The sequence below is a fragment of the Sprattus sprattus genome (genome assembly GCF_963457725.1).
Source record: "Sprattus sprattus genome assembly, chromosome: 1".
In the NCBI taxonomy this organism is placed as follows: Eukaryota; Metazoa; Chordata; class Actinopteri; order Clupeiformes; family Clupeidae; genus Sprattus; species Sprattus sprattus.
In genome coordinates, this window is record NC_137920.1 from 30300225 (window position 1) to 30319872 (window position 19648).

Here is a 19648-nt window from a genome sequence, read left to right on the forward strand (position 1 = left end):
CTCAGCCGCTTCACAGTTGCTGCCATCATTAGAACCTTCAGGATGGAGAACGGGTACGAAATCTATTTGCCTTGTGTACTGTAATACTGCATTGAGTCATTTTACAAAAATGACTCATTCTCCAGAGTTATTGTCATTCTTATGGTGTCGGGAAAGTGTTTTCTAAAATTGTAGTCTAAAGCCTTCCGTTGCAACCATGCATTAGAAGAGAGAAAATGTCATCCCGAATTGGAGGGAGTGTAAGGGATTCTCAAGATTTACATCAGCCAGAGTAAGAAAAAGTAGAAGAAAGGTTAATACCAGTATAATTATTAAGTTATCTACAATTGCACACTTTTGTTTTAAGAAGTGTTTTTAAGAAATCTATAATTAAATTATATTTCACATCAAAACAATAAGTGTGTCCTTGGCATTGGTCTTTGGAAAGAACTTACTTCACCACAAATTCTCATTCTGTTAATCATTGACCTTTTATTGTACGTACAACATCAACTAGCACACGCAAGCATACTGTTCTCAGGTTGGCAACGTGAAACGTGCAAATGCACTATACTTCATTCATTTAACAGAAAATCAATATAGCAGCAGTACAGGACTATAGTTTAAACCCCAGAGTGCAGCCGATCCTGGTGCCGATCTGAACCGGACCAGAGATGGATCCTACGTGAGTCAGCAGCTCTGGGGAATGGTGGTCGTGCCTCACCGACAAGAGAGACACTTCCACAAATGAAAGTAGAAGAAAAACACTGTGGGTTTAGACGGCTCTCTTTTCACCTCCTCCTTTGAAAACAAAAACAAAAACAACATCAACAACAAAACACCTCCACAGACCCTTCTCCCCTTTTTCTGGTGGCTTGTCTTTCGCAGTTGAAGTAGGAAGGGGAGCGCGACTTGGCCTGACTCCTCTGTTGCGCACAGAGAGCTGAAGCCATTGGAGAACACCGGTCAGTACTGGTCAGTGCTTTGACAGGCTATGAAGCTGAGTACCAACAGTAGGCGAGACCCTTACCCTCCCTTAGCTAACAACTGGCCCAGGGATGTAGACCACTCCTTACCAGCCCGTTAGCATTAGCACTAGCATAGCTTCACAGGAGTGTCTTGTGTACTTTTTCTTTCCTTCCTTCTTTCTTAGATTGTCCTTGCAGAGCAGTCTACCTGATGCATAGGAACGTCGTGAAATGTTTACAATTACAGATGTTAATCTGTTAAACTTTAATTCAATGACTAAAATGGTCAATAGCATGAATAACAAACAGAAATAGAGTCACATTAAACTGACCAGTTCAGTAAAAGTAGTTAAACCCTTGGGAATGTGAAAGGATATTGCACCTACTAGTGGCCAGATAGTGTAAGGATCTTCAGTTAACTAGGCCTTCTGTCTTTCTCTCTCTCTCTCTTCCCCTGTCTCTCTCTTTCTCTTGGTTCTCTCTGTCTTTCTCTTTCTCTCCCAAAATAGAAGTGTGCCTCTGGTCTCAAATGAGTAATATTGTGGCTGCAATCGCATCCCATATCACAAAGGAGAGCCTCTTAACACTGGCAAAGTGGGTGAATGCTGAAACAAGTGGGGCAGGCCTCACCGGAGACACAGTGGCATAGTTTAAAAAAACAGCGCTGTGAGCGCACCTAATTACGTTTAGCAGAGGAGCATGTGTGATTGCTATAGCACTGGACCTTATGTATATAAAAAAGTTTGGATGTCTACGAAAAATACAAGCATCTTAATTTAGTACAAGATATTTTACGTTGACTTCAAATACCCATTATCTTAATGACTTCTAAAAAAGCCTCCACATTGTAGGAGCATGTGTCAGGTGTCAAGGCAAATACAGTAGTGGAAATACAATACAATAGTGTAGAAAATGATGAAATGCATATCTAATCACTTTATCAACAATTTGCATACCTGGAATGTCACAATATGTGTAGCCTTAGGCCAGGAGTTTAGTCGGATTAGTAAATATAACCTTTCCATTACAAATTATAATTGTACTGAGTATGTCCAACTGACAGACTGGAGCCCACTGAAACATCCCCATTTTTAGTCAAGAGTCAAGAGAAAGGGAGAGAGAAAATAAAAGCTCTTGGGAGTATCACATGCATATTGATCCATGAATTGATTGAGACTTAAAGAAAATCATTTTGACAGTACAGTAGTTTCATTGGTGACCCAAGAGGATGTTCCTGAATAACTGAAACACATCAGGGGGGGCCTCTCATAAATACACAGTACTAACATACGCATCAGTAGCAGGACACAGAGAGCCAATTGGACAGTAAAGGATGACTTTAAAAATCAACATTCAAGCCATTAGCATATGACGGCCAACAGCATTAATCATATGTGGTAGGAAAGGCTGTCACTGCATGGTCAGGGTTTTGCTATTATGAAAGACATTCATTCAGTCAGTTAAAACAAATGTGGTCCCAAATAAGGTGTTTGTTTGAAAAGGAAATCTCCTGAAGTACAAACATCAGCAGTAGCGTTAAGGCTTGTTTAGCAACTACCATTACAATATATCACCCATGACATTCATCTCCAGTCGATGGTCATGAGAAACTAGCACCCTATCTGACGCTTGCTGAGCAGCACTCAAGATGGTGGCCAGAATTTTAATCAGGCATTTCTTTTATATTGCTTGGGTTTTAATGGAATGTGGAGAGAGTATTATGAGACTCTCTTCAGACCAAAGAGAGGATGCAAGCTCCTGGCATGATTCAACAGCACATGTGTCAGGGCAGGCTACCTGGTGGCAGTTACATAGAATTTTTCTATTGGAACAAATGTACAAACATATGGTGCATAAAGGCTTAAAAATAATCCTATAATTTACTATACAGTGATTTTAATCAATAATCATCTTTTTTTTTTAAATAAAATGTGGTTCATTGCACTTGTTAAAAAATTAATGATTTTAAAAGGCAAAAATGTGATTTTGTTTTTTAAAAAAGTGAAAAAGATATTGTACCTTAATCCTGATTTAGCATAATAGTAAAAATAATATCTTCAATATACATTTTCTCTTCAAAGACCCTCACCAAAACATATACATGAATGTATTTAAAACTATATATAGTACTCGTAAGATGTAACTTACAAACACACACACACACTTGCAAGAGGTGTGTGTGTGTGCACAAAATGTGTACACCAACTGGTTTGCTTCCACACACACACCCATTTTTATAAAATAAATAAATACACAAAAAATGTTCGTGGTTCATGGTGGATGGTTTCCTTCAAAGCGGTATTTGGTACTGTCTTTGACTCACCATTATTCTATTCATATATATATTTGTTTGCACTGCGGTGGTGTGTCCTTTTTTGTGTTCCCCTAACAATCCACTATGCCTCCCTGAAGAAGAAGGGACATGAAATAGGCTGGGACTGGTGAAGGAGGATTCGGAATGGAGGTGAGGGGGTACCGGAAGAGGAAGAGAGGACAGTTTGGTGTGGTTTGTTGTTGGGGTGGGGGTGGTGGGTGGGTGCGGGGGTCAGGTTGGTGTCTACGACCAAACTCCAAGCTCTTTGGTCTGCTTTGTATGGGGGGGGGGGGGGGAGAAGTAGTGAATGAATGCAGCGAGCGCATGGCTGAATTTAAAAAAACAAAGCGCTCCTTTCCTCTCCTCTCTTGAAGTTCCCTGTCAACTTCATAAACAACAGTAGATAAAGAACAGGGAATGGGTGGAGAGACGCAGAATGTTAGGTTTCCAAACAGCCCATGGTTCTGCAGGACGGTCAGTGTCTATGGACACGGACAGACAAGTGGTGCTCTGTCCGAAAAAAGTATGGTCCAAATGTTGTGAATAGTCTTGCATGGGTTCAGATGCGGTGGGGGGTTGTCCAGGCACTGCTCCAACCCCTCCACTATGCTGAGATGGGGTGGAAGGGCATATTTGGGCGTAAGTGGGCAGGAGGACGGGGGCTTCATCTAAACTCAAGCCATCCTCCCCTCTTTCTCTTTCTCTTTCTCTTTCTCTCTCTCTCTCGCTCTTCCTCTCTCTCTCTCTCTCTCTGCCCTTTTTCCCCTCCACCCCTGGAGAGGTTACATGGGGCTTTCGCTGTGAGCAGTGTGATTGGGCTTGCTGTGGCTCACGCAGTTCTGCTGTGGCGTGGGCGTCTGTGCTGGAGTCAGCACTTGCGTCTGAACCTGCGACTGCGTCTGCACGGCAGGCGGCTGCTGGTGTAGGAGCAGCGACGCGGTCTCGTCCGCCACCAGCGGGCCGTCGTGCAGCTCGTTGAGTGTCAGTTCGATGCGCGTGTACTCGCCCTCTGTGCTCGAAGACTGGGGCACCTTGTCCATGCGCGAGGCCATCAACGCGTTCTGATACTGCTGCCGGGTCACCTGTGGGAAAAAAACATTTAGTTGGTTTATATCTGAAATATCTTAACAAAATGTGGCTTGTTAATATCTAAAGTGCAGTGTAAATTGCAGGGTTTGTGTTTTTATGAAAGAAGCAATAACAATGACATTACAGATACTGCTGATTAAAAAGTAGTTAACTTGTACTAGTAGTTAACTTGGCAATACACATATCTAAGTGACATGCTGTTAAAGCAGGTTTTATATTTTCTGGAGCAAAAAACTATACAGGGCTGCTAGTGAGGATGACAGGTGTGTTTATCAGAGTAGCAATGGTGCCATGTGCTTACAAATTGGGCTGTCAGAACGCCATTGATCAATACTCTTGGGAAGTGTAGTTCTTAAGACTTTGATTGTTACACCATCATGATTTTGCATAATTCTAGATTCTGCAAGATGTTGTCAGCAACAAAGCAAATTTGGCCAGCTGGAAAACAGCATTGGACGCCTGTGGCAATTAATCCCCAACCACGAAAGGAGAGAACCGCTGCTGCCACTACTGCCTGCTGGCACCTTCGCAGAACAACATAGGCCGAGGTGCCAAGCTGTGATAGAGGCAGGGGCGCAGATAGCACTGGGGACGGGGGGGACATGTAGCCCCCAGATTCATAGTGACCCCGATCCGTCCCCACCAGTCTCTCTACGTAAGGCGACTAGCATCACTCTGCACAGCTGATTAGGCGATGTTAGCGTCCCCCCCAGTTTAAAAATCCCATCTGCACCGCTGGATAGAGGCCATGGAATCACATCTCGGGCATTTTTCGAGGAAATGCTAAATCCAGTCTCAAATGGCTCCAACCTAGAGTACATGATTCAGTCTTGAAATGACAGTGGCTTGTCCTGTACCTTAATAAACTGCAGGTCTGAGACGGCTCGGACGGAGTAGTCAGGCACGTAGATCTGCAGGAAGGCGTTGAGCTGGTTGTTGCCACTGCCTAGCGTTGGTGTGATGGAGTCAATCCGCTCGCTGCGATTCAGAGAGTCGGAGTGGTTTAAGGCGAACGGTCGAGGAGGAGATTTATTCTCTGTGTACACAAACACACACACACACAACACAAATACAGATTAACATTGGAATTGTGATACAGGTTAAGTCATGTAGTGACGTCTCTTGATGATGCTGTAGGACAGCACAGGACAGCAAAGACAAACCCACCAAGACTTAAACTAGATGCAGACTAACTGATACACTGGCACATTACAGCAGATTTCTATTAAAAGAATTAACAGGACTTTAGTCATTTATAGCCTCGGTTCTATGCAACGGTATTATGAAGTGCACATACAAGTGAAGTGAAAGAGGGTAAAAAGTGAAACTTAAGTGGTTGGTAGTTACTGTTGTAAGAGAATGATAAAAAAGGCTTAGTTGACTCAAAGGGAAGACTAGTTCCTTTTTAATTAAAGACAGATTATGTTTTCCACTTCTTAAAGAGCAGGGGGGAGAGCACACACACACACACACACACACACACAAACATGCACATACTTATACAGACACATACACCCAAACACACACACACACACACACACACACACACACACACACACACACACACACACACACACACGGTTTAAAGGCTCCAAAGGTGGTGTTAATGCCACAATTTGGTTGGAATGTAAATAATCCCCATTTGGACGTCTGCGTAGAGCACTGGGCCCCAGCAGAGGCATGTGAACTCGTGGAAGAGCCAGCTCGAGGGGCCACCTAGAGACCCTGCTGCAGTAGATACCCCAGTGTGTGTGTGTGTGTGTGTGTGTGTGTGTGTGTGTGTGTGTGTGTGTGTGTGTGTGTGTGTGTGTGTGTGTGTGTGTGTGTGCGTGGGTGTGTGTGTGTGTGTGTGTGTGTGTGTGAACTCGTGGAAGAGCCAGCTTGAGGGGCCACCTGGAGATCCTGCTGCAGCAGAGACCCCCCGAGCAGAAGCCTATCTAGGCTGGGGCTCCATGGGTCTAAAATGGCCTGTCAGAGAAACCTAGGATATGGACAGAAGATGTGTGTGTGTGTGTGTGTGTGTGCGTGTGTGCGTGTGCGTGTGCGTGTGCGTGTGCGTGTGCGTGTGCGTGTGGCTACTGGTCAGTCACCGGCCATCCATGCAAAACAAGCACATGCAAAGTGCGTGCATCAACAACACAAAGAGATGATGACATAGCATTACACCACATATTCCACTGACCAGCTGCCATTTATAGGGGGCATGCAACACTATTCTCTCACACACACATACATACACAGTCTGCATACTAGCACACATGCACTCAGACACTCACACACACACACACACACACACGCACACACACACATGCATACACAGTCTGCATACTAGCACACATGCGCTCAGACACCCCCCCCACACACACACACACACACACACACACACACACACACACACACACACACACACATATACACACACATAAACACACACATATACACACACACACATGCACAAAAGAAGAGGCAGCGGGTTGATGTTACTGTACCTGGAGATCCAGCTAGGGACTCTGTTCTAGTGACCATTAAGGAACGAGACAGGGAGAGGGGAACTGGGGAGAGCCGGGTGCAGGAGAAGGAGAAGAGAAGAGGGGAGGGAGCACAAGGGAGAATCGTCACCGGGGGAGGGAACATCACACACACACTATGGCCCGAGACTCCACAATCTGTCCACCTCTTCAACACATCACACTGACTTATTAGAGCCACTCCCTTTAAAATACACCTGGACAAAATATCATCATAATGTACTCAAAATCTGGTGCCAAGCAAATGCGTGCGAGCTCCTCCACTACCAGAAGACGCAATTCCTCAACCTCACCAGCAGAGGGCCCCTACCTCCTACAAAGATCCCTGGGAGGGCCTGAAATTTTGTGAATGGACACAAGCCCAGCCATTAGATGCTTGGATCCCAATGCTGAGTACAACAAGGGAGTGCATAATTTACCCCAACTGACTCCTACTGTTCTTAACCTGCAGATTCTCATAAAGACACCTGAACAATTACTTTTCAACATCCTTCCTCTCGTTTTCATGATCATAAAATGGGGTTGGAAGGAGCAAGGAAATGTGGTCCCACTATCTTAGCGTTAGCGTTAGCATTAAGCCCAGGGATTGCATGAGAGGGCTGAGGAGTGGTGTCCCACCTTACCTGGAGCGGCTGTGAGCGCCATGATTCCGTACGAGGAAAAAGCTCCGGCTTCGAACTTCATCCCCTCCTTGCCAGCCTCCACTTCCACTTTCCCCTGGGGGAAACATGGACATTACATCCTTAGCCCAGCGCTAGCAGACGTACCGACTGCATTGCTTGGACTAACCAAGTGCCCCGTTTCAACCTGCATATTCATGTGGATGGGTAGTGCATCGAGATTAACGTCCTAGGATTCCAATAAACTCTACTGGCCCACATCGAAGCAAAGTAGCGTTAACAGTTAACTACAAATATCCATAAAACTCTTGCCTGAGTAAAGCTCCCCTCACTAGGGTTCAAACATTTTTGGAGTGAGTAGCCTATTTCACCCCCAGCATAACTCTGCTTTGTCTCATTAGCTCCAAAAGGGGAGAAAATCTCACTTTGCAGCCTTGTGCGTGGTTAAATACACTTGCGAAAATCCTAATTTTGCTTTAATAGCTTCCAATCCTCCTCCTTACCCTCAATACCCTCTTCCGCTCCGACCCACTGCCAGGCCTTGGCCCCTCCACTAACCTGCAGGATGAGGATGAAGTAGTCGACAGGCTTGTTACGGTGAAAAAGCTGGAGCTCGGGGGCCCGTTTGTTCTTCTCGTTGTACTTTAGCTCCTGGATGACGTTCGGGTGCTTTAGGAGCCTGAGCAGGATTTTCTCGGACATCTGTGCCTGGCAAAAGGGTTCCACCTCTGTGTGGGTGAAAAAAAAAAGAACCGCTACGTGACTGCATGCACAAGCTTCCTTGACCTTGATTAGAAGTGACACAGAACTGAGAACTCAAAATATAAGCAGGAGGAGGGCAAATTGCAGAGAGGAAGGAAGACGGATAGTAAGTCTGGACTTAAAAGGGGGTGCGTTTTCCAAAGATTTTGTTGTGCTGCAACCCGCATTAAGTAAAAGAAACTTTTTTTAACACTCTCTCTCTTAGTCACCTTGGTCGATGCACAATGATACCGTTAGGAAATGCTCTTGGGAAATGGATGTAACTTCCCTGTGAACTAAAACTAGAACTAGAGCTTGATGGGAAGGGGCAATGACTGCTGCTAATTGGTTCCAGTGGAAGTCAGGCAGGGATCACACTGAAAATAACGAAGCAGCAGCAACAAAACACAGCAGCGACAAAACGCAATGCAACGCAACACAACGCAACGCTCAGACCATAATAATTATATTAGTTCAAACTAAGTTCTATCTCATGCTAGGTGAAGGACTAATTTCTGTTCAACGTAAAGAAATGTCCCACTCCTATAAACGTTCTAACTGCTTCGACCGGCCACGCCACTAGTGTAACGCTCCGCTCCCACGCCAGTAGTGTAACGCTCCACTCCGACGTCAATAGTGTAACGCTCCGTTCCCACGTCACTAGTGTAACGCTCCACTCCGACGTCAATAGTGTAACGTTCCGTTCCCACGTCACTAGTGTAACGCTCCCGTGCCACGTCAATAGTGTAACGCTCCGTTCCCACGTCACTAGTGTAACGCTCCAGTGCCACGTCACTAGTGTAACGTTCCGTTCCCATGTCAATAGTATAATAGTGTAATGTTCCGTTCCCACGTCACTAGTGTAATGCTCCACTCCCACGTTACTAGTGTAACTCTCCACTCCCACGTCACTAGTGTAATGCTCCACTCCCACGTCACTAGTGTAACGCTCCACTCCCACGTCACGCTCTTACCGCCACTACAGCTAGTCAGTGAGCTCCCCATCTGAATGCCTGGAAGTAACACGTCATAGCCTGTCAGTGGAAGGATGTGTGTCAACTGGCATCAGGTTCCACCCTGAACCGAAAACTGCCTAATAGCATTGGAGCTGTTTATTCGAAGCTAAGCAGCTAGGTCAAAGGTTGGGCCAAATCTGTGTATGCCTCTAATCATGCTATAGTAGTGAGCGAGAAATATATATTTTTTTCTCTTCCATGTCTCCCATGGGAAATATGTATGAATCAAACCAACTTCTGTGAGCTCCTGGTGGTGGAAAAAAATTGCCAAAACAACCAAGCGCACTCCAACTTCAAAACGCAACATCTAACATTTGACCTCCCTGGAGAGAAACTAAAATAAAAGTTACAGTTTTTTTAAGATCTGAGCAGCGACTTCCTGTAGTACTCGTTCTCCCTCTTTCTATGTCTCCCCCTCGCTCTTTCTCTCTCTCTGTCTTTTTTTATCTCGGCCTGGTTCCTCCTTTCCCGCTAACCTCTCGAAGTCAGGCGTTAGTGCGGGCCACACTGGGGGAAGTCAAGCAGCAACACACACCCCACCACACCACACCACTTGCCTGTTGCTAGGAAACGCAGAGTAGCCAGTAGAAGCTGAGGTGATATTTTAACCTTCATTTCATTGTCGGTGTGCTTGAAGGCTGAGAAATCTTGCTTCCTTTCCCGATGGGTGATTTTCTTTTTTGTTTTGTTGTCAGCTGCAGGGCAAAATGAAGGGAGGTTGTGAGAGGACAGAAAGAGGCATGGGTTCTTTTTTTTAACCACAACAACAACAACAAAAATTCTTGGATGTGCAATTTATGGCCTTAAAACTTTCAAGGGAAAAGGCTTGGCGAGTGAGTTGCATCACATACTGAATGAGCAACCGGGGACTGCTATCACACAGAACAAAAACAAACAAACAAGTGTTTTCACTGGGGCCTCTGTTCATTCAGTAGTCTATTTGGTTTATTTCCTCATGATTACAGTTTAATGAAGAGGCCATGCATAAAAAAGTACCATTCAACCACTGACTGATCTCTACAAGTTGTCTCTCTACGTTTCTACAAAAGAGCCTAAGAGTAGAGTATTCAAAAACATACTATACAAGTCTGTTTCATCCAGTATCTCGGACTTGATGATTTCTTCGATGACGTCCTCCAGGGTGACAATACCCAGGACCTCATAGAACGGGTCCCCCTCCCCTTCGTTATTCACCCGCTGGACGATGGCCAGGTGGGATTTACCTGTAGAAAAAAAAGAAGGTTGCAAAACTTTTAGTTCCTGAAAATGTGTTGGTTACCACTCTGGATGCTGGAAAGCTAGGTGGAGATGCCCCTCGAATATTTGGAGACAGACCTTTTCTGCTTTTAGATCTGGGATTGGCTTGTATTTATTTGTGGAAAGAAGAAGGGGGGAAAAAACCTTCTGCTCATACTATCCACCAAAATGCTAAACAAATTCTTTGCCTTTTCTCAGCTTGTGATCATTTAAAAGGAATTTTCCTGAGGGGGAGGCTAATATTAGCCCTGAAATGAAGTTTCCACTCTAAAGGGACTGCTGTGTGTTCTGATTGTCTCGGAGCTGCTCGTTTAAATGCAGATAGGCAGAGAGTTTTGATCCTAGAAAGCCAGACACACACACACACACACACACACACACACACACACACACACACACACACACACACGCACGCATGCATAAACACACACAAACACACACACACACACACACACTCTCTCTACACAAGTTCTTCACTGCATGCCAGGAATATCCAGTGTTAGTTATGACCAATGTGAAGGGATTTCAGAAAATCAAAGCCATTCTGTTAGTACAAACCACATGCTAGTCCGTGAAGAAACCTGTTTCCTGATAAGATTAATACTCAGACCACATGAGACCATTTGGAAAAAAAAAAAAAAAAAAGAAGCAAAGAGTGGAGAAAGGAGTTTATACAACATTATTGATCCATCTAACTAGCGGCCATTTTATACCACATTATTGATCCATCTGACTAGCGGTCATTTTATACCAAATTATTGATCCATCTTACTAGCGGTCATTTTATACCAAATTATTGATCCATCTTACTAGCGGTCATTTTATACCACATTATTGATCCATATAACTAGCAGTCATTTGCTAGCCGATGGGCAGTGATATATATATTAAGCAGCCAAATAGACATAAATATTGCAGACAACTGTCCCTAAAGCTTTTCCTAACTTCACAGAAACACAGATCAAGAGGAATTGAATTACCCAAACACATTCTTCTCTGACCAAAAACTTTGTAAATGAAAATTAAGTTGATGAAGATGATGGTAGCTAGATCACTCACATGCAAAAGGGCAATGTATGATTAAAACAATAAAATGGCAACCAGTGGCCTAAGTGATCACAGACTTAGCCTAGTTCACATTAGTAGCGACTTGAACCATAATGAATGACTAATCCCTGAAATGTTTACCAGCTAGGTGACACATCATGGCTTCAGACACCTTGTTTTCCATCGAACCCTACTTAAAGATACCTCTTCCCACTTTGCACTAGTGCTGCTCAGGACAAGGTATTACCCAACAGATATCCTTGCAAGTAGCACTCATGTGTGATGACGATCCCCAATGAAAATGTCTTAATGCGTTTGCCAGTTAAAAGGCTCACCTCTTAATTCTTTACCCGGAAAAAGGGGATGGGCAAGGGCGTAGGTTTGGTCTCAGCATTGGTAGGGACACTGCCCGGAAGACCCACCCCACCCCCACCATAAATAAAAAAATGTAGTTGATGTTATATTTAACAGGCAAACTTTATTAGAATATATTAACATTTGTGTACTAACTTGTGGAACTTGGAACTGATTTAAACATAATAAGAATAATAAACCCTTAGTTTAAATAAAAAACTAAACCTTCTCCACATTTCTTGACATCACATGTTTTTGTTGTCCTTTTTGGATATCCCAAACATGAGAAAGACCTCATCTGAAGCCCTGATGGTCCAGCTGCTTCTTCCTCAACCTGCACTACATCTGCACTGGATTTCTTAGTTTCCTGAATGCATTTCAAAATATTGCCTTGATGAACAAAATTACCTAATGAGAAGTACATGCAGTGCATTTGTTTGTTCTGAAATTAATTTGTAATATGTAGGTAATTGGTTCAGGTTTTATGGAGCTGTACTAAGCCTACATCATCTGGATTGCAGTGCAATGAAATAATGTATTCATGAATTATATGCTACATACATTTGGGCATCCCAATTTATTGCACCTTTTTACTACCTTCAAGTAGCCTGACGTTGTCATACTCATAATTCTAGTCAGAATATGAGTCTGAGACCGAACCATTGGGCTGTGATTATGGGGCGTGTTTCAACGAACCAGGAAAGAAAATTCCTCTTCGCTGAATTGGATACCTAGAATCAATCAGAGCAACTTAGTATTACCATCTGATAGATTAAACTTTTACCTGATCCTGTAGGAAGGACGGCAAAAACATCTTTTCAATCGACAAATGCCTTGATCACGTTTCTCTGTTCCTCTTTCAAAATGAATGCGCTGTCAATATCTGTTGAGATATGCCTGCTCACGTTACTTAATTAGCACTCAAGGCTAGAAGCTACCATTTGTTTCAATGTTTTTTTATTCTACGCATTAGCATAACCTATCAATAATGGTCTAGAGTGCTTCAGTTAAGACCTACAATCCTCGGCAACATTCGCGTTGCGTATACACAACTAACCAAGTCAATGTAGACATAAAAAAAGTCGTGTAGATAGCTTAAATCATATAAAATATGTCCCACTAAGCTCCCGAGACGGCGCCATCTTTGTTCGATGTATATTCTATCTATATCTGTCCATCAACGTATAAAGCCCGCCCTTACAATTTGATTGGTCAGATCGCTTTTCTGTGGGCTTGAATACCTCCCAACTAGTTCAATTCCAGACTGAATCTCCCAGACCAAACATTTTGTGGGCGGAGTTCAGGCTGGTATCCAGGCTAACCTTCAAGTATAACATGTATTCTCAAAATAGCCAGTGTGATTGATTACATTCATGGGTAAAATTGTCTAAACAGGGTAGGGTAGCTTATCCTTCTGGCTTCAACAAGACGAGATGTAATGCAAGCAAAAGTTACATGCCCTACACACTTACAACTTTCAAAACATGTTTCCATTGTACAATGGGTGGCGATTTAGGGTTAGCAGCTTCGCAATGTGGGTAGTTTTCCGACTAGCTAACTATACTATACTAACAGCGACCTGGGCTTTATGATAGCTCTATGGGTGGAAAAAACTTCTGGCATCTCTTTTCTTTTAAGGTGTCTTTTCACTATTTACAGAGCACAAAAGGGTCAAAATATGAATGCTGAGACCAAACGAAATACTGACATGAGGCGTTATTATTTCCTGGCGAATTTAGTAGCTTACCGTATCAGACTACTAGCAGCACTCTTTCAGGATTCACACGTAGTGTTTCTGACTCTGCCACTTCAGCCAATTAAATGACAGCATCTTGTCTCACAGGCTCGAGGGCGCTTTGGAAAACTTAGAAACTCTTCTGGGCGACGAACATTGTATTGATAATAATACGAATGAGTTTGCAAATATATTGTGAAAAATATATTTTTTCTCAAATGAACAAAATATTGGTAGGGACTTTTTTGTCTTTCCCAAACTTTGGCGTTTGACTGGGGTCCCATGACTGGGCAATTAACAGAGTGAGTCTTGATGACGAGCTACCCTGGATGGGATAGGACCCACGGGAGCAGACGAGAAAAAACATTATTACTCCATGGAATTTTTATTCGGAACATTTTAAATGTAGGCTTCCCATCTTTGACTGGAAGGATGCTTTGGACTTTGCAGGAGTTCATTATGGGATGCCCATAGAAAGCAAAACTGAAGTCACATCAGACCATTCGGCTTTACACTGCACCAATGAAAAGTAAGACGTCGTGGGATTTAGGCTACCATGTCTGCATTCATTTTACCCAAAACATTCCCGCACATTCTTTCCCTCTCCCTGTCTGTCTGTCACACATTCTTTCCCTCTCCCTGTCTGTCTGTCACACATTCTTTCCCTCTCCCTGTCTGTCTGTCTGTCTGTCTGTCTGTCTGTCTGTCTGTCTGTCTGTCTGTCTGTGTCTGTCTGTCACTCACATCTTTCCCTGCTGTCTGTCTGTCTGTCTGTCACTCACATCTTTCCCTGCTGTCTGTCTGTCTGTCTGTCAAACACATCTTTCCCTCCTTTATGTCTAGCCTTCCCTCACATTGATGACTGCATACTTTCCACTTTCCCACAACAAAAAAGGGATGGCAGCCTGACATCTAACAACTAATGTCTTCCTTAAATATGGGTAGGACAAACATGTTCTGTTTATTCATAGCTCCCTGGCTGCTATAATTGTGGGGCTCTCTCGGTTTTTGGGACATTGCTGGTAGGGATGAGGAGGGGACCCCCGTGGCCTGGCGGGAGCTGGGTGAGGGGGCGGTCGGGGGGTCGGGGTTGTGGCTCTACATAGTTCTGAGAGGCTCCGGAGAGAGGCAGCACCGGCCCACCGGTTCCCTGCTGGGGGGGTGAGACCCGCCACACGAGTCCCGAGACGCCTCCAGAGTGGGAGCGTGAGGACATGCCGCAGCAGGAAATGGAGGGGGAGGGGGGGGGGCTGGGGGGGTGATGGTGGGGGTGGGGAGAGTGATGGACAGACAGGATAGAAAGAGGCCAACCAGATGCCAAAGGGTTACTCAAGGCTGAAAACTTGGCCATTGAAAATTACTAGAAAGCTCTCCTTTGCACTGCCTGTTTGTTTTACGCTACTGTTTGTTTACGAAAAATATCTCATTCTCCGTAACACACTAAAAATAAATAATCTGTGTAGCACAGCATAACACAGCCCCTTTACTAGCAGGCATGAAAGATTTTGTCATCTGATAATTCTCAGTACTTGCACATGTAGGGCTGACTCTGTGTCGCAGCGTGAGTCTTGAGGTAGCAGGGGCCTCTGTAGAGTGCTGTGGCCCTGAGAAAGGCATTACGGGCCCTTGTGAGACCGCATCGCGCTCTTTTCCACCATTCCCAGCTTTATTTATGGAATGCCGTTCGTCATATTTTTCCATAGCGTAATTTCCCCCTCCTATAAATAGTGCGGGAAAGTGCTGCGGGAGAGCGTCTGTCTGTGATGGACACGCGATCGGGTCCTTTTAGGGTGCAGAGAATATAGTTGCTGGTAAGAGTGATGGGAAATAGTTGAGCCACTGTGTTTTTTTAATAGTTTAATTAGTACTATTTGTGTGCATGAGTGCACACTTAAAGAATGTGTGTAGGTCAGCAAATCTATTTCTTTTTTCACCCTCTGTTGAAGGTGCAGTAAATAATTCTAACCTCGATCACTTTTTTTCAAATTCAGCAAATTGTTCCAAAGGGTCTCCTAGTTGTCAGTTCAGTGTTCGCACAAAAAAAAAAACGTCTGTGTTCGTCCTGGCTCTGTAAATGGGGAAAAAGTAGCTCAGACCGAGCCATTAACATTCCCAACCAATCAATTCAGTGCTTCAGGAGCTCGGAGGGAAAGTTGTAATTTGATTGGCTGATCACTTCAAAATTTTGCTCAGTCAATTGCACTTTTAACGTTAATAACATTACTATAATGGTGGGAAAATACACAGTTTTGTTTAAAGGAATGATAGAGACCAGCTCTGTCATTGCCAAATGTTTCAGCATTTTACACCCTCAGTCTTAGCACATACTTAACTTAAAGAAAATACATGCAGCAACCTTACAAACACCAACAGCACAGGTGACACTGATAAAAGGCTTGCTAGCATGCTAACCCATGTCTTTTGGCCATATAGTTGACGACCTCGTGCTGTAAAAGCTTTATTTTTTTTATTTTTGCAGGGTGGTCCAACTTCTCTATAAAGGCAAATCCAGGATACAAATTCCCAGTTTAGGTAATAGCGCAGTTTAGGTAGTATAATTATTGTATTCGATTAAGAAATTATGATTACGAAATTATTATACGGCTATTCAGAATGCTGCAAAAGGTTCTGTGGATTTCAAAAGGACACCCCAACGTTCAGAGGTCTGATATTTCTTCATAATCACCACTGCAAACCATGAATGACCGCTGCAATCACATCATTCATATCATTCCGCAAAGAAGTCTGGTCACTTAAGGTAACAGCCATTCATTGTAACTTGAAGTCAGCAAGTAATACGTTGCCAAGCCTCATCTGGGACTTTAGAGTACTATTTGTGTGAAGAAAGCCACGAAACAGCAGCAAACTCACTTAAAAAGAGATATTTTGGTGGAATGCCTTGTACCTTTTCGACAAGTTCTATAACAAACAGGATAACGTATAGTCCACTGGGCGGTATCAGAAAATAAAAGCCCTTGCCCATGAAACTCTTTCAGGCTTTCTAGGAGCAGTTTTGGGATCAGGATTTTACTGACACAGTAGTCCCAGTTCAAACACATGCAGAATCTAAAGGTTTTATGTCACACATGTCCTTGTAGCCCAGTGATTGGACTTTCTAAATTATTGAGCCAGGAAAACCTAAAAGTACCCAACCATCTGTACAAGTACGTGAACAGGCTTCTTGCCACTGGCATTCCAACTCAGACCCACTGACATTAACTTTCTGTCCCATAGTTATTTTTTACCATCACAAAATCTCCGCATGGAATGCATGCAAACATTATTTGTTTCTGTTGCATGCCAACCTGGATATTATGGTACCGGTCTGGGATAAGGTCTTTCTAAAGGTCCTCTAATGTTGTGATATTGATGTCACACAATGTAGTTGTTAGATCTATTTAGATTGCCACCTGTTGCTTCAACAATACACAAAACTTTATCCTGGTCCAGGAAACGACAGAAAAGCCCCTTGCATTGAGGAACTCTCTTTCTGTCTTTCTCTTACTCTCCCTCTCTCACTCTCTCTCATAGCCTACATGTAGGGAGAGAGAGAAGAAGAGAGGAAACAAAAGTAATTCTAAAGCAGGTTTTGGCAAAAACAACATAATATAACATAACATCATTTATGAGAATATAATTGTGTTTAAAGAAGAATCGGGTTTGAAACCAGACCATTTAACCCACAACAGTCTCACCACTGAGCATGTCTCACCACTGAGCCTGTCGGGGCTTTGTTTGGTTAAGGCCGCTTATGGACCCCTGATCATTAAGGGGCCGTCGACGAAGGGAGGTCGACGGTCACAAGACCTCCCTCCCTGTTTGAGGCGTTACACTCTGAGACACACAGACTGAAATTGCATAGTCCCCCCCGCCCCCCCACGGTAGAGGGTCGTACAACAAGCTGAGTGACTTTCACGGAGAAGGAAAGCATAATTAGTTGCATGAGCTTTAAAGTAAAATGATGATTATAATTTTTCTTTTGTTTAAAGGTGCTTCATGTTAGGACTGTAGTAAAACATCCGAAAATAAGCTACACATAGCAACAGAATGTGAAGAAAGTGGGCACAGTGCTGCCCGGAATCTATTAGAGTTAGCATGATAATCAGCTAGGGCCACACTATCCTCCCTCGTAACACCACGTTCTACCTCAAGAGGTGCTAGTGAGTAGCACTGTAGCAAACACAGCAAGGCAAAGCAATGGGCTGTCACAGGTATAAGCCCACATAGTCAGAAATGGTGTTATTAACCCACTGAAATCCAGTGGATTTAGTGGCTAAAATATTGACAGTTTAAGTGTTTATTCATACTCGGGGAATGCAAGTAAAAAAAAAATCCAAAATATTTTCAGAGAATGATGAATTACGAATGTAATGTAAGCATGGCTATCCTGTAGGCAGTTTAGTAGCACGCTGATCGGTTAACATTAATGATCAGACTATTAGCTAGCTCAAAAGCTTGAGTGCTTAAATGTAGACCCACAGGGTCTGTTTGCCTTGACTACCGGTAAGTTACTGTAACGTATACATATCAATTGATGTTGATGGCGATACTAATGCTAGACTAAATATCTTTCAATCATATAAATGCTTTCATGCTTCATGTAGCCTTTAGCCTCCACCACCTTGGTCAAACTTTCTGGTTATTGTCCCTGTCCTTGTAAGTCACTTTGGATAAAAGCGTCTGCTAAATGACTAAATCTAAATCTATGTCTGTGAAGGGAGAGGAGGTAGGGGGCACAAATGTAGTACTATGCTGTCCCCAATCAGCTATGAAACTATTAAGATCGCTAGCTGAGAGTTAGCCAGGCTTACATACTCTTTATCACACTTTATTATTATCGATGTTATACATTGAAAAAAATAAACTAGAAATACACTAAATCCTTGTGTTAGCTTATAATGCAATTATTATATTCAAGTCAAGCCATGTTTCTACTTTCAATCAGGTTCCCTGTGAAACTAGTTAAAATTAAATAAGCTTTAATTAATAAAACTAGTCAAAATGAACTAATGGTGCCATCAATGGTGCAATTTGGATAAAGGCATCTGGATCATAAATGAACGGTCTAGGCCTAAACATTGTGCTGTTAGCACGATTAGAGCCTATGACAATGTATAGGTGTTCTGTTACAGGTGCAATATGTTATCCTAAAAAAAAACAGAAACATTCTTGGCCCTTGCTGTTTACAGCTTTGCAAAACTATAATTAAAACCTCAATGAAAACAATTAATGGTGACAGAAATCCTTAAAGCTAGCAAGAGCTAAGCGCCAGTGAGGGGAAAAAAAAAACTTAGTTCTGAGCTGCAGGAATGCATTCATTAACCCAAATCACCAAGTCAACTATGATGCTTAATCACAGAGTCCCCTAGAAGCATCTGGTCAAGAAACGTGTGTGTGAAGGTTATGTGTGTATATGTATGTATAGTGAGTGTGTGAGAAAAAGAGAGAGAGGGTAGAGAAAGACAGATAAATCACAAACAACAGGAACACGTGATATCAACATGTTGTTCTAAGGGATAGCACCAGCCTCATTAACATAAGGCTTTTCATTTTCACCTTCAAAGGTCCAAAAGATTGTGCCCTGCTTAACCGTACAACCATGTTGCCTTTTCTAAAATGACTGTTGTAATTGTTGTTAGCACACCCGAGCGCTTTGGTGCGAGGAGGTCATTGTGCACCAATTCCAGGCACTCGTGTGTAACTGTAACTCACTCCCTGCGTGCTTCTATTTGCGACTACCCCCCACCAACCCTCCTGGCATGGGAGCCTTTTTTGAAGGAGGGTGGAGGGTGGGGGGGGGGGGGGGGGGGGGGGGGGTTGGACACTCAACTGGGTGTAATCAATGATGCTAGGCCACGGCTTTCCAAAAGAAAAAAAAAAGAAAGAGTGAAGGGAAGGGAAGGGGGAAAAAAGTGCAAGCTGGATGGCTTCCATGGTAAGGCATTAGACTCTGGTTGGTGTCGCTTGTAATTTACAACACTGAGGGAAACAGGCAAGAGC

At 43.4% G+C, this 19648-nt stretch overlaps 1 protein-coding gene across 1 annotated transcript in view; it reads right to left on the minus strand.

Moving 5' to 3' along the window:
- Positions 1 to 4043: 4043 nt before the first annotated feature.
- The window catches only part of cnnm2b (cyclin and CBS domain divalent metal cation transport mediator 2b), a gene marked incomplete at both ends in the record, with an annotated part of 29892 nt that continues 14287 nt past the window's right edge, over positions 4044 to 19648 (minus strand). The window contains 7 exon segments of the mRNA XM_080847315.1: positions 4044 to 4343; positions 5208 to 5386; positions 6840 to 6902; positions 7502 to 7595; positions 8057 to 8224; positions 9805 to 9950; positions 10335 to 10478. Coding sequence (XP_080703441.1) covers positions 4044 to 4343; positions 5208 to 5386; positions 6840 to 6902; positions 7502 to 7595; positions 8057 to 8224; positions 9805 to 9950; positions 10335 to 10478 — 1094 coding nt within the window.